We start from the raw sequence: 26,173 nt of genomic DNA on the forward strand, positions 1-26,173 counted from the left end.
AGATCTTAGTCTACTTTGCTTTTTTTAGTCTCTTAGAGATACTTAATCAGCCCCCAAATATAACTGCACCTGAGTGTCCCTACAGTCCCTTACAGGAGAGTCAGGTGATTCTTTACCCACATCTCTTACCACTTGTGCCTTGCTCACCATCTCTAGAGATGCTGCTGTCTTTCTCTCCTGCTAGGCACAGTCTCAGCTCACTCAGCCTTCTGGAACTTTGCCTAGAGTGCCTCTTCATTCTTTTTATTCTTTTACTAAGACAACATCTCAGTCAGACATCATCATGTGAAATTGGACATGCCTTCATAACCAAGCACTGTTCTTACTAGGTTGCCCTTTAGGTTCAGTGCCTTGCATTTTTACTCAGTGAGTGGAGAAAGTGAGTACTTCGTTTTGCTTTCTGCCCCATTCCTGATGGATGGGTGTTATAGGTAGTCAGAATAGTTCCCGGAAGTATACACTGAGAGAAAATTCAGCTGTTATGTGGAATCAGGCTTATCTCCCTCTTCAGTCGGGTTACTCTCTGAACCAGCTTTAGAAATAAAAGTGGTTCTTTCTAGAACCCACTGATATAAGAGATTTCCTGCCTTTCTTCCCACCATTGTTGAGAATGGCTTCTCTGTATTCCTCATTCATTCATTTATTATAAGTTGTTCAGATATTCAGTCAATTGCATGATGGTGTCAGCATAGGCATCAGGTTACTAATTCTTTTCAGAGGTATGCATTGCTATGGGCTCTCTTTTGGCTTTATAGTCAATAATGAATGCATTTGAAGGAAGTCTTTTTGATATTACTGAAGGATTTCTCAATACTCAATATGAAAGAAGATAATGTAGTAATTTCCCGTTCACTTGCATTATGGTTCCAAAAAATTATACCCACATGCAACTCAGCTAATGAATTATTACTGTTTAAGTTCCGTGGTGATATGAAGTATAGGTCCAGAAAATTGAGTGTTTTTCAATGTCACATATTGTACTGATTTTTGCAAAAACAATTGTTATCTATCTCCAGGTGGCACGGGTGTCTTATGGTGGCTCTATGCAAAGCAAAGAAGGTCTCCCAAAGAAACTGTGATTCCTGAACAGCTTCAGATAGCTGAAGACAATCTCCGGGCCCTTCTCATCTATGCCATTTCAGCTACAGTGTTCACTGTGAGTCCAGGCTCATGGGTTTCTCAGGTCTCTCTGTGTATTTGCAGATCACTAAGGGACTAAACACTTGATTCTGGCTTTTGTTTTCCTCCAACTGATCTACATTAGATACAGTCTCTGTCCCATTACAAAGTCTGCTAGAGGCCTTTCCAGTCATGGGGTGCTCTTTGATGCAATGGTTTATTCTACCATCTACTTTTTGAGAAGATTTTCACCTAGAATATTTATATTATCATTTGCTGACAATATAGTATAATAACATCACTTTTTAAGAAACAGTCTTTCTGGGCTAGAGGGATGGCTTAGTGGTTAATTCGTTTGCCTGCAAAGCCAAAGGACCCAGGTTTGATTCTCCAGGATCCATGTTAGCCAGATGTACAAGGGGGCTCACACATCTGGAGTTTGTCTGCAGTGGCTGGAGGCCCTGGATTATTTTCCATATTTTTCTTTAAACTGTGCCTTTAAACAATATATATTCTATCAAAAATACCGGTGAGATCTACTACATAGGTGTTTTACAGTTTTTTTTTTTTAATTGCTGGTCAGCATATGGTCAGTCTCCTCATATTTTCAATTCTTCACTAGCTCCTCTCTGAAGAAAGAAAGAAAAAAAACATTTCACGGAGTAAACTCAAGCTTTTTTTTTAGCATCAGTGATGATGATTTTGATGATGCCACTGTAAAGCTGTTGACCCCAAAGATACTTGTTAATCATCCTTAAGTACTGGAGGTGGGGAGGGGAAGCAAGGAAGCAAAGGGCAATGTGCCATGGACTTCACTTTTCAGGAGTTCTTGGTCCAACGGAGATGAGATCTCTGCCTCCTATAGAACTGGGGTTACATGGCCATGCCCAGATGTTGACATGAGTGTTATAAAATTGAACTGAGGCCCTCTCAGGCCCTCATGCTTGCACAGCAAGCACAGTCACACACTGAGCCATGTTCCCACCCTAGCCCAAATTCTGTGTCTTAATAAAGAAATTCTCTTAACTTTAAATGACATTTAGTAACCATACTACAATTAAAATGACAAATATTGCAATAAAGGTACAGACTCAAAGCATTATTTATATATAGAACAATGCTTCTAGATATGGGGGGTTGAAGGGCCAAGTTAGAAATTTCTACCACTTTGTAGTTTCTGTTTTCACCACTTAAAAGAAATAACTGGACCCTTTCTTTTCCTCCTCCCTATTCAGGTTATCTTATTCCTGATAATGCTGGTAATGCGCAAACGTGTTGCTCTCACCATCGCGTTGTTCCATGTGGCTGGCAAGGTCTTCATACACTTGCCACTACTGGTCTTCCAACCCTTCTGGACTTTCTTTGCTCTTGTCCTGTTTTGGGTATACTGGATCATGACACTTCTTTTTCTTGGCACCACTGGTAATAAAATACATAGCTTCTTTCTCTTTGTGATAAATCTAATTTGCATTTAAATGTTTTAAGATATCAGAGAGGATCTGGGCATGAAGCTCACTGGCAAAGCATTTGTCTAGCATGTGTGAAGGTTATGAGTTTGATCTCCAACATCATAAACCCCACACCACACACCACACACACACAGTCATTGAGATACATAATTCTTCATACATTTGTTAATAAGGAGCCAGTCACCACCATCAGATCTAACAGTGGAACTGCCTTTTCCATAATTTGCACCCTATTCATAATTTCTAGAGGATCTTAGTGATGTGATCTGTACCATATTAAGACCCAGAATCGCTTGCTAATTTTGAAATAATTTCAAGCAAGTTTTAGACTGATTCAGACATTAGATACATTCTGGAATAACCTGATGATTTTAGAACCTCTCTAGAGCTGTTTTACAGCCCACTTACAGTCTAGGATTAACTTCTCCAGATTTTCTAGTTATGAATATCCTTGACTACTGTCCTATAGACAATGCAGCTTGTTGTTAGGTCTGATTTGCTGATAGTGGACACAACATCAGATGTTAGCCTCAGGCAGTATCTGTGACTAGTGCGTGTAGTGATACTATATGTATGTGAAAATTTTCTGTCCAATCAGCCTATACTTACTTACAGCCTACACTTACAACATTTCTGTGTTTAGCGATACTTTTGATCTATAATTACAGAGTAAATAAACTGAAAAATGCTTGTTTGAAATTTTATGCATAAATAGCTGATAATGTAATTAGAACTGTATTCAAATAAAGTAGCTTAAATGCTTTCTTTGGTGCCTTTGAAGAAATCACAATGCATAATTACATAATGTTTGCTTTCACAGCTTTTTTTCTTTTTAATTTTTAAAATTTTTATTTACTTATTTGAGAGTGACAGACAGACTCAGAGATAAAGAGGCAGATGGAGAGAGAGAGAGAATGGACACACGAGGGCGTCCAGCCACCGCAGATAAACTCCAGATGCGTGCACCACCTTGTGCATCTGGCTTACATGGGTCCTGGGGAATCAAGCCTCAAATCGGGGTCCTTAGGCTTCACAGGCAAGCATTTAACCACTAAGCCATCTCTCCAGCCTTATTTTCACAACTTTTTAAGTCCCATAATGAAATAGTACTAAAATAGCATGGCAAATTTGTGGTTTAGGTGGGAAACTGCCTGCTCTCTTAATGTCTGAAAGCCATATTTCTTGGAGTTTTTACACTGCTTCTTTCTTTTCTTAACATTCTCCTAGGCAGTGCTGTTCAGAATGACCAGGGTTTTGTGGAGTACAAAATTTCTGGGCCTCTGCAGTACATGTGGTGGTACCATGTGGTTGGCCTGATTTGGATCAGTGAATTTATTCTAGCATGTCAGCAGATGACTGTGGCAGGAGCTGTGGTAACGTACTATTTTACTAGGTGAGACTTTGTACCTATGAAAAAATCTGAGTTCACCTAAGTGGTCATATGTTCAGGGTGGAGGGGAAGAGAATAGGACTGAGGCTAGTGGAACTGTTTTATTTCTTGCAAAACAATAGTTACAAATGAATAGGACAAAATGCTATAGTTGATAATTCTGGGAGGGTGCACAATAAGAGGCTATTATTCTTTATACTTTTCTATAATTTTCTCCAAAGTTTTTCAGAACAACAGGCAGTGTTATAATTCAGATTATATTTAGTAAAGAAATAAGGATGTAGAAGTGCCATACATACTTCATTCTACAGACCAGCCCATCAAAGGGCAGCAGCCTTGTTTGCTTGGATCAGAAGAACTATTATGAAACCCTTTTGCTAACTTCTGGTCTCAGTGTTAAAGGAATAAGCTGCATAGTTTTCTGTATATGAGGTACCCTGTGTAGATTAAACATTTATTCAATTTATAGTTGCAGAACATAAGGAAACTATGATGTCACCATAAGAACTGAAATAATTAACCGTATGAAACAGCTCCCTAATATTTGTATTAGTGACCTGTTACTTTGGCATTTTATCATCAAGCTAGAATAAGAACACAATCCCCTTCCCTTTTTTTCTGCATTGTACTCCAAATTGTACTTGTTCTCATCCTGATCTAGGCTTTATTTTAATTACCTTTTTGATCATTTTAAAAATAGGGATAAAAGGAACTTGCCCTTCACACCTATTTTGGCATCTGTGAATCGCCTTATTCGTTATCACCTTGGTACTGTGGCAAAAGGATCTTTCATTATCACGTTAGTCAAGATTCCACGAATGATCCTAATGTACATTCACAGTCAGCTTAAAGGAAAGGTAAGGGGAGATGCTTCGCTGGGCTTCCACTGGGCATAATCCTGGTCTTGTTTCAACATATAGTGAAGCAATGCAAGGTCACAATTGTTTTCTTCAGTCTGAACACAGTGAAATCCAGGCCTTCTTCCCTGTCACTCACTCATACGCTCCATATGCTCTGGCAAGACCTATCTAGTCTCTGGACGCCAACTGTCCTGTACTTCCTGTGCTGACTTAGAACTTCTTCCTGATCCTTTTCTTCTTTGTAATATTTTTCATTGACACATAATAATCATGCATGTGTGGAGTACAGTGTATTGTTTTACTATGTGTATACATTGGACAGTAGTCAAGTACACATCCAAACCCATATGTTCATAATTTCTTTGTGGTGAGAGTATTCAGTCTCCCTATCATGAACCAAAAGTTAGTCATGTCTAACAGGAGCTTGTGAGCCACTAACTGGAAGGTAATGGGAAATGTTTCATGACCTTGATGTGGGAAAGGTTGTTGCCAAGAGCCTGCTTGTGCAGAGAGAGAGAGAGAGAGAGAGAGAGAGAGAGGGAGGGAGGGAGGGATTACATCCACCTAAAAGGTTTCTCTGCAGCAAAGGAAACAATTGACATACTGAAGAGACAAGAAAACACATGTAAACTGTGCTTCTTACAGAGGGCTACCTAAAATATATAAGGAATTTCCTACCCTTGACTGTGGAAAAAGCATGGATTTGAATATAGTTTACCTCTAAGACCACCTCTTCCTACAAACCTTTCCTGTTACCTCCCATTTTCCAAACAGCACTATTTTCATGCTTTTCACTCTGAGCACATAGTAGCTACTCCACATTTTGATTCTAACCTTTTTGGGGCTTAATATTTTTCTCTTTTACACATTGTAAGTTCTTCACTAGTTTTATGTGGCTTCCTATATCCTATATGCATTAGTTACTAAATAGATGTTGATTTGAATAGATTAAAAATAATGTGGCCATTATATTATAAGGAGGAAAGAAGTGGAGGCTTACTTTAAAGCTTGGGTTGTGACTTTTAAATTTTTATTTTTCTGGCATTTGAAGTCTTATATGATTTGATATTTATGTTGATTGTTTTACTCTTTTCTTTTGACCAGGAAAATGCTTGTGCACGCTGTGTGCTGAAATCTTGCATTTGTTGCCTTTGGTGTCTTGAAAAGTGCCTAAATTATTTAAATCAGGTAAAGTATTTCAAAACTACCTATTTCACTTAGAAGCACAGGTTTAGTATTTTTTCAATGAGAAAATAATTGAACTTAATTGAAAGGGTTATATTTTCTATGGCATTACACATTGAATCTTGATCAAATGTGTCTATTTTAATACTTTTCATATATATATATGTGTGTGTGTGTGTGTGTGTATGTATGTATGTATATACACACATACACTCATGCACAAGTGCACGCGCGTGCTCACTAACATCATTATTATGTTACATTTAATTTTAAAACATGGATTAAACATCATTGGGGTCATCTTTTTAGACATTTATTACTTTACTCTTAATTCCCCTTTTTTTTTTTCATTTTCCCTAAAGGTCTATATGCTTTGACTGTCATTCTTGAATTATTTTACATGTTTGAAAGCTTTAATTTAGTACAACCTTGATAATACTTCTTCCATTTTTACTGTTTTCTTACTGTCTGAAATTCTGCTCTATGCAGATGATTTGTTGTTGCTGTTTTGTTTTGCTAAGTACTATGATACTGGCCTGAGACTTCTTATCAAAGGAAATGCTATTTCTCAGTTAGGCCTCTGTCTTTGTCTAGATACTAGGAATTACTGTGAAGTACTCTTCTCATCTTTTTATTTTTTAACTACATTTCCATCCCCTAAAAATCAATGTTAATGCATTGAAGCTCTCATCTAATGGGCCAAAGATGGAATTGACATTCTCTCCATTTACCTCTAAGTGATTGACTTTGTCTATACTTACCTTTGCACATTACACTTTCTATTCACTCCACTAGTGAAAAGATGACAGTCTATGGCCATGGCACTGAGCATGCCTGGAGTTTACTTTATTGGGCTCCATGGCTAGTAACAGAAAGTGGGTATGATATTTTGTTACCAAAATGCAGTTTGTAATATTCTCTCAGTGGATGTATAATTATTTGAAAGCTCATTTCAAGAGAATTAGTAATACCCATAGCAACCAGAAAGTTTTTTTTCTTTAAAATTGGGTTTGGATCTAAGCCACTTTTACATAAAAATGTGAGGAGTGGGTATAAACACCCTAAAGGTCCTTGTCTTTAAGTCTTATACCCATCACCACCTTTCCAGATACCTTTTACATTTGCAATTTCCCACTTTCGCCTGTAATGACTCCCTTCTAGCACTCTGCTAGCTCCCACCAAGCCTTACTGATTCTGTTTGAGCATCACCTTCATGGAGTCTTCCCTGAGCTACCATGACACTTCTTACCTCTGTGAAAACACTCAAGTTGAAACCGTCTGTATCTTCTTTATCATCTTAAGAGCAAGATTCTTGTTTCTCTTTGTCTTTCAAGAGAATAGCAAAGCTCCTGGTACACATTAGGTGGTCTGTCAGTGTTTTCAGAATGAATATCAGTTATATCAGTGATGATTTGACATTTAAAAGACCCATAGGGGAATATGAAGTTACAAGTAAGAATCCCTTCAAGAGCTCTTCAGCTACCGTGAAGGAAGAAATAAGACAGTCAATAAGGTGAAAAGAAGTAATTTTTATTTCCAGCATATCTACACTATTTACTCTTACATCATTGTCATCAAAATGCCTGACAGAAACAACTTCAAAGGGGGAAGATTTATTTTGGCTCAAGGTTTCCATCCATCATAGCAGAGTTTATGATAGTGGTATATGGCAGAAGCTTCATTTCACACAGTGGACCAGGAAGCAGAGAACAAGGCAGGAACTGGGGACTAGGTGTAACCTTCAACTTCCTTCATCTAGCTAAGCCCCACCTCCTGGAGATTCCATAACTTCCCAAAATATCAGACCATCTGAAATTTTCCTTGGAATGTTCAAGTTGCCATGAAAGAGTAACATTGATAAGGCTAAGGAGCATTACCATAGTGCCTAACACAAGGCTTCATACTTTACATATGCAGTATTTCACATGGGGTTCTGTTTTGTCCAGTACTCTTTATTTAGAAAGTAATTAACTGTGAGTCCATTATGCCCCACTGTGTTGATTTTTCCTGTTTCTTCACTCTGTCCTGAGATCTGCATTCAGTCTGTGGAAAACCTTGAGCAGGACTGGAAATCTCAAATGCATCAAGGGCCAGTTTAAGAAGTGTACATGATTGCAGGGAGGGGGGTTCCTCAAGAGTATGGAGGCTATAAATTGGAGAGGTCATGTAAAGAAAGCAGTCACTGTTTATATTTCACAATCTATTGTTGTATAAGTTAACAGACAATTTCTAGCTGTCCAAATTTTCCAAGAAACACAAATTTTTAAAGGTCTGTATTTTTTTTTCCCCCTGCTATGAAATAAAGATACTGCTGAGTGAACTAAGGGTGAATAGATCTTTGGGCTACACCGTGTCAGATGTCCACAGGCCACCAGTTTGCTGGCACTACTGTAGAGAATTTATAGGGCAGTAGTAGAATTGATAAGCCATTTATTATTTATGTCAGGAGTGACAATTTTACAAATAAACAGTGAGCTGTGAACTCTCCTTGTTCTCCAAGTATTTAATGTGACATGAAGGGGATGGTGCATCTAGTCTAACAGAATTCACTTTTGATGGAGAGATTGTTACAAGCAGAACATGTTTTCCTTTGGGCATTGGATCACACAGGTCTTGTTCTTCTCTGAAACCATTTGGAGATAGTTATTTAATACTGTTTGCTGACTGATGAGTTCTTAAAGTCACAAAGCTTTTCTTTACATGTAAACAGTTTAAAGAGAATTTTTTTCAGCATATTTCATTCTTCTGCACATTGTCAATTTATGTCTACAGCATGATACACAGAGGTATTATTTCCCAGGTTTTAGAGATAGGAAAATCAAGACTGACATCTTGTAGTAGATCACATGCCTTAGATTGAGGAAGTTTATAAACATAACTTTTCCCAGCAACTCTTTCCATTATTATCACAGTGCCCTTATTTATAAGTATGTGTACATTTTTGTGTGACTTAAAGAAAACAAAAGCTGGGCTTGGTGGTGCATGCCTTTCCAGCACTTGGGACACAGAGGTAGGAGGATCTCTGTTAGTTCAAGGCCAGCCTGAAACTACATAGTGAATTCCAAGCCAGACTGGGCTAGAGCAAGACCCTACCTTGGGGAAAAAAGAAAACAAAATACAGTTTTATAAAAAACATTCTAATGGCTCACATCTTTAGTTTTAGGCTATAAACTAGGGCAATTAATGATGTTAATTTTTTAAAGCATCATTTTGGTTAAGATTTACCTCACATTAATTCTAATGACCTCTTAAACATCTTTGGGTGGGGGGAACAACTAGATTAAGCCTATTGTGCCAATTTGACATTCTGCTTTGCTCTAATCCATTTGGGATACTCTAACAAAATTGCATAAATTGGGTAGTTATGGACAGAAATTTGTTCAAGAGGCTGAGATGTCTAGGACCAAGGCACTGGTCGTTTTGGGATTTTGGAGGCTTATTTCCTGTTTCACAGATGTTGCTTTCTATGTGTTTATGTGATAGGAGAAATAAAGCAGTTCTTTGGGGCCTCTTTTATAAAGGCTAATATTCCACTCATTTATCTCCCCCTTCTAGTCCTATCATTTTGATAATTAGGTTTTAAACTATAAGTTCGGAGGGAATTGAGCATTCAGACCATAGTGTGGCCCTTTATTCCTCACCTAAAATAAGGAAGCAATAATTATAATTACATTTTTCTTTATTCAGTGTATAAAGGCCCACACATAGTATTGCTCATATCTTATTACATTTCTCCTGCAATTGCTTCCTAGCTTGCCCATGTTGAGTCATTATGTGAGGTACAGGCTAATATTAATTGGTGATGTTCTCTATGGGCAGTTTTGCTTAGCTCAGGATAAGAAAGGCTGACTGCACAGGTGATGGACTCTTCAAATTATCCACTAAGGCCTGGGGAGATGGTTCAATGGGTAAAACTCTTGATATGCAAGCACAAGGACCTCTGTTCAAATCTCCAGCACCTTTTTAAAATGCTGGACATGGCAGCATGGTCCTGTGATTCCAGTGGCGCTCTCTGGCTTCCTACTCTAACCACATTGGTGAACTCCATCTTCAATGAGAGGCATTGTCTCAAAAACTAAGATGGGGGTCTGGAGGAATGGCTTAGCAGATAAGCATTTGCCTCAAAGCCAAAGGACCCAGGTTCCATTCCCCAGCACCCACGTTAGCCATATGCACAAGGGGATGCATGCATTTGGAGTTCATTTGCAGTGGCTGGAGGCCCTTATGTGCCCATTCTCTCTCCTTTCTCTCTCTTCCTCTTTCTCTGTCAAATAAATAAAATATTTTTTTAAAAAACTAAGGTGGGACTGGAGGGGTGAGTTAAAGGTTAAGGCACTTTCCTGCAGAGCCAAAGGACCCAGGTTTGATTCCTCAGGACCCATGTAAGCCAGATATACAAGGTGGTACAGGCATCTGGAGTTTGCAGCAGGTGGAGGCCCTGGTGTGCCCATTTTCTCCCTCCCTCCCTCCCTCTCTCTCTCTCTCTCTCTCTCTCTCTCTCTCTCTCTCCTTATCTCACTTTCTGTTTCTCTCTGTCAAATAAATAAATAAAAATAAAATATTTTAAAAACTAAGGTGGAGCAGGATTGAAGAAGAGAGCTCCCTAACTAACATCAGCTTCTACCCTCCACAGGCATGTGCACCAGCACATCCATGTGTACCCATTCATATATGAACATACAAACATACAAACACACATGTAAAAATATACCAAGTGCAACTAAGGGAAACAACAGAGGACTCAGAACCTCTTTAGAACTCTAGACCAGGAGATACAGAAACAGGTTTCTTTCACCTACTGGAATCCTTTGCACACTTTCTTCATGAAGAGATTGGTCAGCTTGACCTTTGCATACCTCATGCAGGTCCTCTTCTTTCCTGGGATCAGTTGAGAGAGCGTCAGCAAAGTGATTCAGATTAGAAGGACTATTGCCCAGAAGGATGGATTTTTAGGAGGTTATGCAGCTGGGGGATGGAAAATGGGAAATTTTGCTATTTCATCCTTGGCTCCTAATATATAGGCTTCTGTAGGATGGGGCTAGAAGATTCAAGAGGAGTAATCTGAGCTTTGTGGCATTTATAATGTATAATTAAATATAATATAATGTTGGGTTCTCTGCTAGAGGCATGATGATGACAGAGGATAGGGGGGTATGTGGAGCTTCTCTCAATCTGTCTCGAAGACAGGGCTTAAAGCCTATTTGATTTAAATAGGTTGTCTGCCTGGGTGATGTGGCACATGCCTGTTGTCCCAGCCATCTTCATGTGCTGGGATGAACTTCCAAACCAGGCACAAGTTATGGGAGTACAGGAATTTATTGGAACTTGTAGATCAAGGGGAATTTCCATAATGGCAGAAGTTGGCCCCCTTTCACAGATCCAAGAAGAGAATAGCCACCACCACCACCATAAGCAAGCGCTCTCCATGAACTGTATCATGGCAGAGCTCATGCACTCTGCATGTCTTTTTTGCAGAAAACAGATCTGGCCCCAAACACACCTTGGGGCTGGACCCTAGGATCCACCCACAGTGACACCTCCTTCAACCAGGAGGCTGGAGATCTAAATTACAAGCTTTAATAAACTGAATCAATTCAGGGACATCCATTCAAATCACCACAGCTGTAAGCTTAGAACTCAGGAAGCTGAGGCAAAAGGATTACAAGTCCAAGGCTAACTTGATCTGCATAATGAGTGCCTAGCCAACTTGGGATACACAGCAAGAACCTTTTTTTTTTTTTTTCCAAAAATAAAGTTCTTAATAGGTTTCCCAATTTCCTTGATTCTGGACATTATAATGCTTTTGAAATCAGGATGTATCTTATAGTCTCACAGTCAGTATAAGTCATGAGTATAGGAGGGGAGAACGGTGCAGGGACAGGGGAATTCACAGGCTAGCCTAGAGATCCAGCCTCAAAAAAGTAGAAGGTGAAGACCAGGGCTCAGAAGTTATCCTGTCCTCTCCACAAACGCACACACAAACAAACAAAAGAGCTAGACAGGCCTGGTGGCTCACACCTCTATTCCCAACACTAAAAGATGGAGTCAGAAGGACCAGAAGTCCAGAGCTGTCTATCCTCAGCTACATAGTGAATTCCAGGCCAGCCTGAGCTATGAGATTCCCTGTCATTAAAAAATGAAGAGTGGGGGCTATTAGTGAGAGCATTTGTATAGCATGTTTGAGGCCCCTAAGTTTGATCCCCACCAGCATGGAAGGGAGGAATGAATTATAATAAAAGATGCTAAAGACTTGGTATTGTGGACAAAATTCTTAAAACTTGATGTGAGCACATATGGTTTGTGTTTCAACAAGGATAAGTGGACACCACAAACCACATGCAGATTAATGCTGATCTTCAGCAATATAGAGGAACAGAGACAAACAGGTTGGTTTTGTTCTTATTTTGTAAAAGACAAGTAAGAATCTTGGCTTCATGGACCATGGAGTTTCTGTCACAAATGCTCAATTCTGCCAAGTGAGCATGGCTACGTTTCAGTGAAACTTGATTTACAAAAGCAGTCAGCAGGCCAGAGATGGCCATGGCCTTAGGTGGTAATTTAACCATCCCTACTCTGCCATGAAAGGCTAAATGAGTATTTTTGTGAGTACTTGGGGAGTTATTGAGAACTGGGAGCTATTCGGTGTTCTTTGAGAATAGGTCTGACTGGAGATATGCCTGTGTATTGTTTTCCAGCAGAGTTACTGTTACACAAGTTCAAAAGTACAATTCACTGAGGGATTTTACAAAATGTGTCCACAGAATTTTCTGTGGAAGATGGAGGAAAATGTGAAGCACTGCACTGAGGCAGTGAATTCTTTGTTTCCTGCTATGACACTGGCAGATGACAACCTAAGGGGCAAATAATGAAGGAATGGATGCTAACAGAGAAACTTAGTAGTATGCTTTCTTTATATATTAGCTTTTGAGGTAAGCAGGGCAGTAAATTCTGGTAGTAAAGTACCCTAGTTTTTGTAATGAAATTCTATATATCAGAATCATGCTGTGGCTGGGAGATAGCTCAGTGGGCAAGAGTGTTTCCCATGCAAGCATGAGTCCCTCAGGAAAACTGAGACCACCTGAGTCTGATTCCTCAGTGCCCACATGAACAGCTGAATGTGGCAACACACATCTGTAATCTCAGTCTTGAGAGTGGAGCATTGACTGGACACTTGAAGCTGTGAAAAGGGTAAGCCCTGGAGTCATGAGAGACTGTCTCAAGGAAACGTGGGTGAGAGATGGAGGGGGACATTCAATGTTACCCTTCGGTCTCCATACATGCACAGGGTGTTAAGCTTCTCACGTGCGCATGTGCATGCACACATACACACAACATACTACTGAATTCTGACGTATCAAAATTTCCTTTTGATCCATTATTGAAGATAGTTAAGAACTTTGGTAGTGACCTATATCACACAGTTCCTCAGCTCTGCAATGTTAGAAATGATACAGTTAACAATGTATCACTGATCCTCATAGCCATGAATTTGTGACACCTGGGAAAATGTTATGTTATTGAAATTATATAATTCTTGAATTATTACAGATGTTAGAAAAGTTTGCATGTGTATGATAAGTAATAGTCTTTACAGAGCCCAAACTAAGCCAACTGGAAAGTTGTTTTTGTTTTTTAGTATATCAGATTTTTCTTTTCCTTGCCTTTTTTTTTTTTTTTACTGTCTCATATTTCCTGTGCTCAGTCTGTTTGAACTCATAAAAGCCATGGGTCTCACTGATGTCTTCCTAGGAAGCTATGTTACAATCATGCATGGTTGATGCCTTTAAAGAATGCATTTCTAAAATCAACTCCTACCAAATCAGAGAGCCAGAGCCTCAGAGGCCCCCAACACCTCATCACTGAAGCAGACCAAAAATGAACCCAACATAGCTCAGGGAAATTTTGTGGAAGAGGGGGTGGAAAGTATGTCAGAGCCACATGTTGGGTCATGATATGCAGAGACATTTATCATACCAATAACTGTGGGCTAACTCTACAATGCACGACCCATATACATCAACAAGGAGGGGCCATTGGAGAGGGGGTAGGGCACGGATGAGCCTAATAATGGTACCAAACTGCCTGTATTTGCTGAATAGAAAACTAATAAAAAAAATTTTTTTAAGAATGCATTTCTATTCACTGATGGAAATCTGTTTTTCTTTGTCCAGAATGCATACACAGCCACAGCCATCAACAGCACCAACTTCTGCACCTCAGCAAAGGATGCCTTCATCATCCTGGTGGAGAATGCCCTGCGAGTGGCTGCTATCAATACAGTGGGAGACTTCATGTTATTCCTAGGCAAGGTGTGGCCAGTTATATTCTTGAGAAAGTATACTTTATGAGATTTTTTCTTGCAAAATTTTGCTCTTTGTTTTTGAAATTGTCTAGCCTAAAACAAAACTAAAAGTAATTTACAAGCCAAAGAGATTTCTCAGTGGTTACGGTACTTGCCTGCAAAGCCTAACTACCCAGGTTCAATTTCCCAGTATTCACATAAAGCCAGATGCACAAGGTGGCACATTCTTCTGGAATTTTGTTTTCAGCGGTTTAGAGCCCTGGAACGCCCATTCTCTGTCTTTCTCTGTCTCTCTCTGCTTGCAAATAAATAATCTTTTTTTTTTTACAAAAAGTATTTTACAGTGTAGCAGTCACTCATCCCTTTGCCTTTAATGTGCAGTATATCCTTTTTCTGTTTATATGTATTATGTTTATTTCATCCTGACAACCAATTCACCAGGGTGAGTTCTGTTAATCTCACTTAACATATGGAAAACCTGTCGAACAGCAAGACTGAGTTATAACCTATGTTAGCCTTTAACTCTAAGGCATTAGGAGGGGCCTGGAGAGATGGCTCAGCAGTTAAGGAGCTTGTCTGCAAAGCCTAATGACCCAGGTTCAGTACCCATCTAAAACCAGATGCATAAAGGGGCACATGGATCTGAAGTACATTTGTAGCAACTGGAGGCCCTGTCATGCCCATTCTTAATGTCTTGTCTCTCTTCTCTGTATCTCTTTCTGCTTGTAAATAATAAAACATTAGGAGGGCCTAGGATATCAAGGGTATAGCTCAGTAGAGCACTGTCCTATCATGTGCAAGGCCATAGGTTCAATCCCTAGCATCAGACCAAAAAGGAAAGAAAGAAAAAGTCTATGTAGTTTTTTGTTTGGTTCTCTCACCCCCACCCCCACCCCCCAAGGTAGGGTCTCACTCTGGTCCAGGCTGACCTGGAATTAACTATGTAGTCTCAGGGTGGCTTCAAACTCACAGTGACCCTCCTACCTCTGTATCCCAAGTGCTGGGATTAATGGCATGTGCCACCATGCCTGGTTTAAAAGGCTGTGTAGTTCTTAAGAGAGTTGTGTTTGGAGCCTAACTTCCTGAATTGAAATCTGGTTTGATAAGGATTCAAGTGACTAATACACATATGTAGGTTATCCAGAACAATGCCAGACACATTTTAATTTTTGGCTAATACTAGCAGTAATGTTAGTTGTTGATATTATATATAAACTTTTAAAGTAGAGCTATTAGGAAATAAAACCCACTTTCCTCAGAAATGCTTGAGAAGTCAGTGGCCACATCACCCTGAACACGTCTGGTCTCTTATGGTTTCAGCAGTGTTTGTTAAGAGTTTATTCCATTCTATCACAATCTACAAAATACTAAATAGCATTATATGTGAATTTCATTGAGTGTACACTTCAAGTCATAAAATACTGAGAAAATGTGAAAAATGAGGAAAGGAGTAGTTTTAGCATGTTCATTATAATGTACTCCATATTTCTGTGTGGTCCCTCCCAGTGTTGCTTCATAGGCTCTGGTTCTGTAGTACAAGTCACAGCAGGCAGACCTGCTTATTCTGTTCTTTCTACTTGAATGTCATGCACTTTTTCCATCTTGCTTAACAGTCTTCATGAGTCATTATCTCAGTGGTCAATGCCTCACTAAACAACATTCTTAAACTGTCTTTTCCTAATACCACTGACGTTTCTTAAGCCACTGTTTTTTAAATGTCTTTAAAATGAAACTTGTTCTTTGGTATGATAGAAGTATAGCACTGTGTAATTTGGAGATAGGTTTGTAGGCAACTGTCATCTGAAAAAAAATTAGCCATTATAATAAATAGACTCTTGTGTTTTTTATAGGGAAGTGTGTGTGTGTGTGTGTGTGTGTGTGTGTGTGTGTGTGTGTGTGTAGGTACACGTGTATATACACACATGTGAAAGCTAGAGGATGACCTTAGATGTTGTTTCTCAAGAATGCTGCCCACCTTTTGTTTTGAGACAGGGTCTCTCATTGGTCTGAAAGTTACTAATTAGACTACACTGGCTGGCCTGTGAGCTCTTCTTGTCTCCACCTCCCCAGCACTGATATTACAGTAGGCATGCATCATGCCTAACATTTTCATATGGGTTCTGGGGATTATGTAGGTTCATGGGAACTTAGGTCTGTATGCTTACAAGGCAAGTACTTTGCCATCTGAGCCATCTGCTCAGTCTGTAAAGATTTTATATTAAAAGTGGAATGCATTAGACTTCAGTATCTGACACTGTCACTACCTATTGCTGTGTATGCTATATCACTGGTTCAGGAAGACATTCACTTCTGGGTGTGTGTGTGTTACTTTGGTTTATGAGTTTATAACTTATCCCTAGAGCTAAAAAGGAAATGAAGCAATATATAATAAACAGAGAGAGATGGAACAAATTTTAATGAAAAAAAGCCATTTAGAAGAAAAAGGAAGAAAATTATACTAAACAACAATTGTAGTCCTCCCCTGTAAACTGAGATACTACTGGTATCTTCATCATAGCAGTGGAAACCAAAGGGAAGAAAGTTAATTAAGTTGACCATATTTTGAAAGCTAGTACTTGGCAACAGGTAGAGTTCACACTTGGGCCTCCCTGATTGCTAAGAGGAATCAATTTGTGCTGTTGTTTTCTCAACTAACATTAAATTTGTTCTTGGGCCTGTATGTAAAAAGCCTTTTCATTCAGTTCTAATAATGGCAAGCCAACCCTAAGAATAGTTCTAAGTACAACATTCTCTATAAAGTGACCAATTGTATACAGCACAACGCTGAGCAGTAGAGAAGCAGCCAGCCTATGAACCCGTGCTGCTGCTGTTTTAATTTGTGTGTGTGCAGTGTATGGGCACGGATGCCACAGCGGGCACGAGGGTGTCAGAGGATGACCTTGTGCATTCTTTCCACCTTCTTTCTGAGACAGAGTCTCGATATTTTTGCCACTGCATGTGCACCAGTCTGTCTGAACTGTGAACTTCCAGATTCTTTGATTCTAGTCTTCCACTGTCATAGGCACAGTGGGATCACAGACATGTGCCACTTTGTATCCACCTTTTTAAAAAAAATTTTGTTTATTTATTTGTTTTGACAGTGACAGACAAAGAGAGAAGAGAGAGAGAAGGAATGGGTGCACCAGGGCCTCTAGCCACTGCAAACGAACTCCAGACACATGTGCCCCCTTGTGCATCTAGCTAACATGGGTCCTGGGGAATCGGTCTTCAAACCGGGGTCCTTAGGCTTCACAGGCAAGCGCTTAACCGCTAAGCCATCTCTCCAGCTCTGTGTCCACCTTTTGATGTATTTGGGACTTGAACTTGGGCCAGCAAGCTTACAAGCCTGAGCCATCTTCCCAGTCTCTAAACCATGTGTTTAATTGTGAGTTTGTCATATGCTAACTAAATATAAATAATACCATCTAGAAAAGCTCTACCTCCAGAAGAATCCGTTTCCATTTATGTAAAGTTACTGAAATGGCAGCATTATGGAAGATCCATAATGAAAGGGTGTTGTGTTCATCTCATTACAGGTGGGGCTGGGGGAAATGGGGAGACTCATCCTTTGAAGATGGTTATGCTCTGTGTCTTCACTGTCATTCCCTACATCTTGGTTGTGATACTGAACTACAGGTTTTTTGGTTTGTTTTTTTTTTGGTTTTTCGAGGTAGGGTCTCACTCTGGTCCAGGCTGACCTGGAATTAACTCTGTCATCTCAGGGTGGCCTTGAACTCATGGCAATCCTCCTACCTCTGCCTCCCGAGTGCTGGGATTAAAGGCATGCATCACCATGCCCGGCCTGATCTACAGTTTTACAACGTGTTACCTTTGTAGGAAACTGGGTAAAGGGAACATGGATTTGATATGGGTTATTTCTTGCACCTGCATGTACAATTACCTCAAAATTTAAAATTCATTTATAAAACCCTCAAACTTCAAAAGAAAACAAAAAGAAATCTCATCACAGGTTTCATTTCTCTGGAAATTCAATATTGTTTTATTTATAAAATGAGAATAAATAGTATGTATTTGGAAGGAACAGTAGCTTCTCTAGGTTAAGTCTAAAAGTACTGATATTTGCCTCAATAAAAATATGTCCCCCCTTGGGCTGGATAGATTGCTCAGTGGTTAAGGCACTTGCCTTAAAGCCTACCAGCCCATATTTGATTCCCCAGTACTTATGGAAAGCCAGATGTACAAAGTGGCATATGTATCTGGAGTTTGTTTGCAGTGGCTGGATGCCCTGATGTGCCATTTTTTCTGTCTCTTTTCTGTCTTTCTCTGCTGGAAAATATAAAATATCCTCCCTAAAATAACTAAACTTTTAAAATTTATTTTTAAAAAGATTATCTGTAGTAGCCCCTCTCCCCCACCCCTATTCCATTGAGGGCTTTCCTCAGAGGGGCTACTGGTATTCACTGTGGGGTCTTGAAGGCTTCACACATTGTCTCTTGGAGAGGACCAGGTCTCAGCATGTTCTTAACCATGCTGTGGCTCTTAAAATCTTTCTGCACTTTATTTCATAATGTTCCCTGAACCTTACTTAGTAGGCTGTTACAAGGCAGATTTAGTGTTGAGTTCTCTGTGGCCTCTGAATTTTTGCTTGGATAAGTTTTGAGTGACCACAATGTCTGTTGACATCTCCCTGTAGCTGGTTGTCAGGCTAGCAGTAAGACTAGTACTCATGTCACCACAACCTCTGCAGTGACTCCTGGGTCCCCTGTCTCTTCGTAGGCAGCTGACTATTGCTTCTTGTACTGATGGATCCTGGATCTCCCTAGTATTCTCTGTAATCCATAAAGTAAAACAGATTGCCCAGCCAAGACTGGGAACAGCTTGGATTAAAGGTGGTAAGCATAGTTATTTGAGAGACTTTTTGATGTGTCCATCCACTCTTAACCAAAGAGTAGTTGAAGTTCTCTTTGGAGTGTGTGAGTTTCCTATGCGTGAGATTCTGACTTGGCTCCCTATATGGGTTCTCTCCCACTGAACAGGCCTATGTACAATCTGAGAACAGCTGGTCACCCTCATAGGCTGTGTGCAACTATTGCACAGGTGTGTACGTCTTTCCTGGCTGGTTGATTTCATAGCTTACAGGATCTCCTGCTTATTCATGCTGTTGATAACTGTTATCCTCCAGCAGCTCCCATAGCACTTTCCAGTGCAATGAGAGAAGATAGTCAGGAGGGAACTGGTTTCCTTCTCAGTTCACTATGATTTCTCAATTTCCTGTGACCTCACTCTGTGGTGTCTTCAGCAATAATGTCTTACCATTTAGCTCCGGCAAGTAGTTAAGTGCTTTGGCAAAAGCCTGCATTGTTTTGGGAACCTGGTGGGTCTCCCTGACCAACAGCTCACTGTAGTGGGTAACTTAATTCTGACCCTGGGATTTACCAACCAGAGCCCATAGAAGACATTAAGATTTTAATGTTTCTATGAAATTACTTTGCCTCTGAGTAGTAATAACTTTTCTCACATTGGTTATATCCTATAATTGGCAATGTATTTGAAGTTATGTATTACTACTTAAATGCTATTTTAGGGGTGAACAAAATCTCTTAAAATACAGTTTCTAAGGCAAAGGAATATTTTAAATGCATGAGTTAAGATGGCAACAAAGTATGCAAAAGAAAGAAATAAAGAAAGGGAGGAACATAGCCAGGCTTGTATTTCAAAATGCTTATTTTAATATTGTAAAATGCATGAATTTTATGTCTATTTCAGAGAGAAAAATTCTCAGAAAGGCTAAATGAATTCGTTTAGGGTCACAAAGTTAAGTACTAACTGTAATTCTAATCTCCACATTTCTGACTCCAAAACTAGTGTCCTTTACTTCCTTCCTAACTTCTCACATTGCTACCCTATGTTTGAATTTCTTCTACTGTGCTTGAGTCTTATCTTCTAGAATAGAAATATCTAAACTTTTTTTTAAAAAGTTTTGTTTTCATTTATTTATTTACTTGAGAGCGACAGACAGAGAGAGAAAGAGGCAGATAGATAGATAGAGAATGGGCATGTCAGGGCCTCTTGCCACTGCAAAGGCTCCAGACGCATGCGCCCCTTGTGCATCTGGCTAATGTGGGTCCTGAGGAATGGAGCCTCGAACCAGGGTCCTTAGACCTGACAGGCAAGCATTTAACCACTAAGCCGTCTCTCCAGCCCTATCTAAACTTTCAAAAGCATATACACTATTAGAAAGCAAAGGCAGAGTACAATCTCCCAGGATATTTATTCTTTGTTGTTGTTTGTTTTGTTTTTCTTGCAGTGCTAGGAATTGAACCCAAGGCCTTATGCATACTAGGCAAACACTTTACCACTGAGCTCCATTCTAGGCTCCTATACTTACCTTCATTTATTAATGAGTATTATCGCAATTACTTTCTCATTGCTGAGACAAAAGACTTGACCAGAAACAGCTTATGGAAGAAAGGGATTACTTCAGCTTACAGTTCTGAGGGTAAGTTTCATAATGGCAGAGGAAAGGATAACAGGAGCATACAGTAAGGCATCACATCTTCACAGCAGGGGAGAGGTAACAAGAGTGAGCTCAGTGCAGCAACAGGGCAGGGCTGTTACACTCTAAGCCCACCCCTAGTGACACACCTCCTCCAGTAAGGCTGCCCTTCACAAGGGCTCCACAGCCTTCCCAAACAAACACCAGCTGGGGATTAAGCATTCAAACACATGAGACAAAGGGGGGTGGTAGATATATACAGTTTTTAGTAATCTATACACTGCAAAGCATAGTAAAGAAAGAAAATGTCAGTGTATGAGAACTGTAACTAAAAGTCCCAGGTGCTTTTCAGGTGTGTATGTACACCCAGCCTGAAGATCACTGTGGCACACCAATGCTACTTGATGTAGGTTGTGCTCTCATTTGGCACATAGGATATTTTCAGGATGCATTTTGCTGGGCTTCCTGTTTGGTTCAACCAATCAGACAGAGCTCAGTAGTCTGCATTCCTGGCCACTGTATACTTTGAGCACCTTTAATGTTATGTCTGTTTGAATAAATGTATAGTGTACTTTCATTATATTTTGGAGTGGTCATTATACTTGTTAGACATTTTAAGGCAACCATTAGTAGTTCTTGAAGTTATTTCTCATCTGATGTAATAATATCCAGACTTCCATCTCTGTAGTTTTGTTTTTGTTTTTTTTTTTGTCTCAAATCCACATTGTTTGAGTCACACTTTCTTCTTATAATTGACCTTAACATTTCAAAAGTGATTTAATTTTAGGCCTATGGTGAGAGCATAAAGAATCCACAGGATAGAGGGAATATTCAAAATCTCTAGAGCATATAAAAAATAACTCATTCTAAAATTGAATTCCCATAAGTGAAAGAAATAATATAATGAACAACCTATAGGAGTCACCCTAATGTCCTAAAGGTGTGACTGATAAGTCTCTGCCACAGCAGTGGTGTGAGAAGTCGTCTAAGGCTGGACAGACCTAGATTTTCTCTATAAGAGCATCTGAGAGTGATTGATTTATAGATGAACCAGTATGTCATCTCATGCATTATAACTTATGGTTCAGATAATGGTGAAGGAGAGATGCTTTGATGTTGATCTATATGGAGAAGACATAAACATATGTGCAGCCTCAGCAACAGGTAGGAAGAGGCTGCTGTGACCCTTGAGGGCTCTCTTTTTTCTTGAAGGCCTGGTGCTAAGCTAAGCAGAGATCCAAAGAAAAGTGTTTAGAATTCAGTACAGTCTGTGACTGCTGTGTGTTAATACCAAAGGATTTGTTGAGTTTTCACCTGGAAAGAGCCCTGGGTTTGGCATCATGAGGTCATTCTTTAAGTAGACTATTCTTTACTAGGTGACCTTGGGCAGGTTGTTCAACATTTCTGAGTACACTTCCCAATCTATAAAATGACATTGACAATGTCTGCCACAGACTACTCACAGTTTATTATAATAAATATATAAAAATAATTCATTCAAAGTTCAATAGAAGGTGAAATAAAATATATTAAAAGAATCAAAAAATACAAGGTTTTGACTATGAGATGATTAAGCATCCAAGTAGATAGTTCTTTACAATAAAAAAAAATATGCTGTTTCTTTTATTATTTTAGATCAGATATTTTTGACAACCTTCACTTCACAGATAGCCCAAACCTAAACTTCATGGAAAGTACATTGAATTTACCATATATTCTAGATCACAATTTGAAACGTAGGACAAGTTCAAAGATTAGCAATGTTTGTTGCAGTTTCTTTTATATCTGAAAACAATATAAATCTCCAGTAGTAGGAAAACAGATAAGTTTTAAACCATTAATAAGATAACATTATAAAGTTAACTATGATATATTTATAATGTTATGAATTGTAATGCAGAATTTTTCATTATTTGTATATAATATGATTTCAGATATATAAGAATGATTATAAAAAATGTACCAGGGCTGCAGAGATGGTTTATCAGTTAAGGTATTTGCCTGCAAAGCCAAAGGATCCAGGTTCGATTCCCCAGGACCCTATAAACCAGATGTACAAGGGGCACATGTGTCTGGTGTTCGTTTGCAGCAGCTACAGGCCCTGGCACACCCATTCACTCTCTGTCCGTCTCTCTTCACTCTCTCTCTGCTTACAAATAAATAAATAATTTTTTAAAAATATATACCAGTTTCACTGCCAGTAGGGTTTTCCTGAGTGCACAGCATTTGTGAGTTTTTTTCTAAAGTATGCATATGTTATTTTTTAAATTATCAGATTCTGGGCTAGGCATGGTGGCACACATCTTTAATCCCAGTACTTGGGAGGCTGATGTAGGAGGGTTGTCATTCAAGGCCACCCTGATACTATGTAGCAAATTCCAGGTCAGCCTGGGCTAGAGTGATACCCTACCTGGGGGGGGGGGGGGGGAATAAAGAATTAATCAGATTCTAAATGGGTAAAGTTATGGGGACCAACAACCTTTGGAAAACTTGATAATCTTAAAACAAGAAGCACTTTAGGCATGATTTTTAAGTTCTATTCTATGACATATATGTGTAACTGTCTCTGTGAGAATAGATTATACCTCATAATTTGAGATGAAATGGTCTTATACAGCCTGACCACAAGAGAGAGGATGCAAGTCTGCAAGCACAGGTTTCTCATGTGTGTCTGCTCTCTCTCCAGGTGCTGATAGTCTGTAGCACAGGGCTGGCTGGGATCATGCTGCTCAACTACCAGCAGGACTACACGGTGTGGGTGCTGCCTCTGATCATCGTCTGCCTCTTTGCTTTCCTAGTCGCTCATTGCTTCCTGTCCATTTACGAAATGGTAGTGGATGTATTATTCTTATGTTTTGCCATTGATACAAAATACAATGATGGGAGCCCTGGCCGAGAATTCTATATGGATAAAGTACTGATGGTGAGTTTTTCAAATATTCTCTAATGATCATGAGATAAAAGTAATAAGAAAAATATTTTGCAAAATATACTTAGTTAATCCCCATTATATGCAGTGGAGTGATTCAGTATTTAAAGTGAAGCACTCATAAGTGAATGAAGTTCATCTCAGGGAAGTCAAGAGAAGGTGTTCTTGGCATGGAAGAGACTATGTCAGACCCACCTGGAACAGTACTCATAGAGTCCTAAATGCACACTATTCCACTCGGCTGCCTGTCTCTGTAGCTAGACAGATTTGAATGGACTTTTAATAAACATGCCTTGTAGCCCTTGAATTGGAACATTCCAAGTTCCTGAACTGGGTCCAGAATGTCTTGTTCTCAGATCTTAATGCCTGTCTGTCTGTTTCCACTAACACTTTTCCAAATGCAATTGCTGTCAACCCTAGTTAAAACTCATCATTTTAAATGTGGCAGGCTAAATTGAATGAATCCAGAGAGTCAATTCATGACTGGCAGCATTTATATTTTTATATTTGTCAGGATGTGAATCTTTATATGGATAATGCATCCAGATTTTCATAGTCATCTGCCCTCTGTAATTCTCCTGTCTTAGAAACTCAATTAAAATTTTAAACAATTTGAAAGGCAGATTAAAATGCATTTTCAGATATAATTTTCATCAGTGTTAAATGGTACCAAATTAAAGATGCTTTTTAATAATGGCATTTTTCTATTAAGCTGTGAAATAGTCCTATCTAGAAAATGGAAAATATTGAAGATTGGATATTTATAATACATTGAAATACTGTCATTTTCCAAAAGTGTAATTTATCCAGTTAAATCTGAAATAAATATATGAATAAATTATCTAGATTTTTTTCTATAGTAGAAATTCAAGGTAACTTAGCTAGCCTGTTTGTTACTGATTATTGCTTTTTTGAACACTTTCATGATCTCTAAATTAATCCTAACTAATTATTTTCATAATTAAATCCATAAACACTATGTCTCTCATGACCAAAGCAGTTAGTGATTTTGTTTTATAAACCACTGGTCAAAGTATCTCATGACATAGCTCGGGCTGGCTTTGAACTTGTACTTCTCTGGCTTCATCCACTGTGGTGTTAGGATTATAGGCATGAACCACCATGCTCTACAAAAAATAAAAGTTTTTCTCTTTTCAGTTTTTTCTGTAAGAATGATGGGAGAATTTAATGACAACATGCAAGAAGTCCTTTATAAACTTTTAGAAGAATAGAACATTTCCTTTACGGAATATTCCTATTTTAACTACTGCTGACCATAAATTGTTATTGATGCTTTCTGTCTTCCTGCTCTTTGGAGTAATTGGCAAGACTAGATAGACATTTTTTAAATAGTTAAACTTTGGTTTAGTAAGAGAAGTATTTCATACTTAAAAGTGTAATGTTTTTACTTTGTAGGTCACTCTTAAGTGCAAGCTTATAAGGGCAGGCATGGTTGTGATCATTGTAGTCTTAGCACTTGGGAGGTTGATGCAGGAGAATTGTCACTAGTTTGAGACCAACCTGGGCTACAAAGACCTTGTCTCAAGAAACAACAATAATAATAATAACAAATGAACTTCAGGCTTATTAGGTAAATTGTTTGTGTAAAACTTAAGCAATCTTCTAAGTGGGAAGTCTCTTTAAAATGTTTGGTCCTTTTTCTTCTGGAGAGAATTAACATTATTAGAGTCATAGTGAGATTGTCACAATGAGTAAGGAAAGATCAGTGAGTTGCAGTCTGTCCTCAGAGATTTAGCAGATATCATGCTGAGAATATTATAACTATCAAGGTTACCTCAAAGATACACAGGTTTAGAATTCATCTACTGAATAAAATCTGAAAAGACCTAAAAATTAATGTGGTATGGTCTATATTTTGCAGGAATTTGTGGAGAACAGTAGGAAAGCAATGAAAGAAGCTGGTAAGGGAGGCGCTGCTGATGCCCGAGAGCTGAAGCCGATGGTAGGTGGAGATGAGGAGGCGGCCACCCTCCAAGAATTTCACTTTCACTTCTTCTCTCTCTCTGTCTTCACTGACTGCACTTCTTCGGGAGAAGCGTTTGTTATCTGTATCACACAGGACATGCTGCTCTTTCTGTTTGTCTGCTTACCCATCACTTGGATGGCCGAAATCCTGTCACAGCTGAGACCACCTTCTGTGAAAGCAAGCTGAAAGGAACAGCATTTTCAGCAGTGTTCTCAGGGCCAGAACATGAAAGTCTGGTCCCTACATTGAAACTGCTGGTACTCATGATTTCTTTTGAATAGTCAGTGTTTAGTTTTCATCTGACTGATCATTTTATAGTTTGATTTTTATCATTTTAGAAAGTGATAATACAGTTCCTTTCAACTTGCTAAACTTCATATTCCTTAAAAAAAAATAATGTTCTGTTTACATTACTGTCTTTTCCTCTTTGCAGACTTTTTCTTCTGTTGCCTAATTGTACTTTCTTTGTTTTATT

At 39.0% G+C, this 26,173-nt stretch overlaps 1 protein-coding gene across 4 annotated transcripts in view; it reads left to right on the top strand.

The window, feature by feature from the left end:
- Slc44a1 (solute carrier family 44 member 1) overlaps window positions 1-26,173 on the top strand; it is a 224,334-nt gene that overhangs the window by 124,737 nt on the left and 73,424 nt on the right. For 3 of the 4 annotated variants that reach the window (XM_045141828.1, XM_045141827.1, XM_045141829.1), the window contains 8 exons: window positions 1,017-1,156; window positions 2,355-2,541; window positions 3,816-3,981; window positions 4,679-4,835; window positions 5,943-6,026; window positions 14,195-14,332; window positions 23,469-23,705; window positions 25,594-25,674. In XM_045141828.1, coding sequence (XP_044997763.1) covers window positions 1,017-1,156; window positions 2,355-2,541; window positions 3,816-3,981; window positions 4,679-4,835; window positions 5,943-6,026; window positions 14,195-14,332; window positions 23,469-23,705; window positions 25,594-25,674 — 1,190 coding nt within the window. Of the gene's footprint in view, window positions 1-1,016; window positions 1,157-2,354; window positions 2,542-3,815; window positions 3,982-4,678; window positions 4,836-5,942; window positions 6,027-14,194; window positions 14,333-23,468; window positions 23,706-25,593; window positions 25,900-26,173 lie in introns of those variants that run through there. The other variant, XM_045141826.1, reaches the window with a different exon arrangement.

This window comes from Jaculus jaculus, chromosome 1, assembly GCF_020740685.1.
Source record: "Jaculus jaculus isolate mJacJac1 chromosome 1, mJacJac1.mat.Y.cur, whole genome shotgun sequence".
In the NCBI taxonomy this organism is placed as follows: domain Eukaryota; kingdom Metazoa; phylum Chordata; class Mammalia; order Rodentia; family Dipodidae; genus Jaculus; species Jaculus jaculus.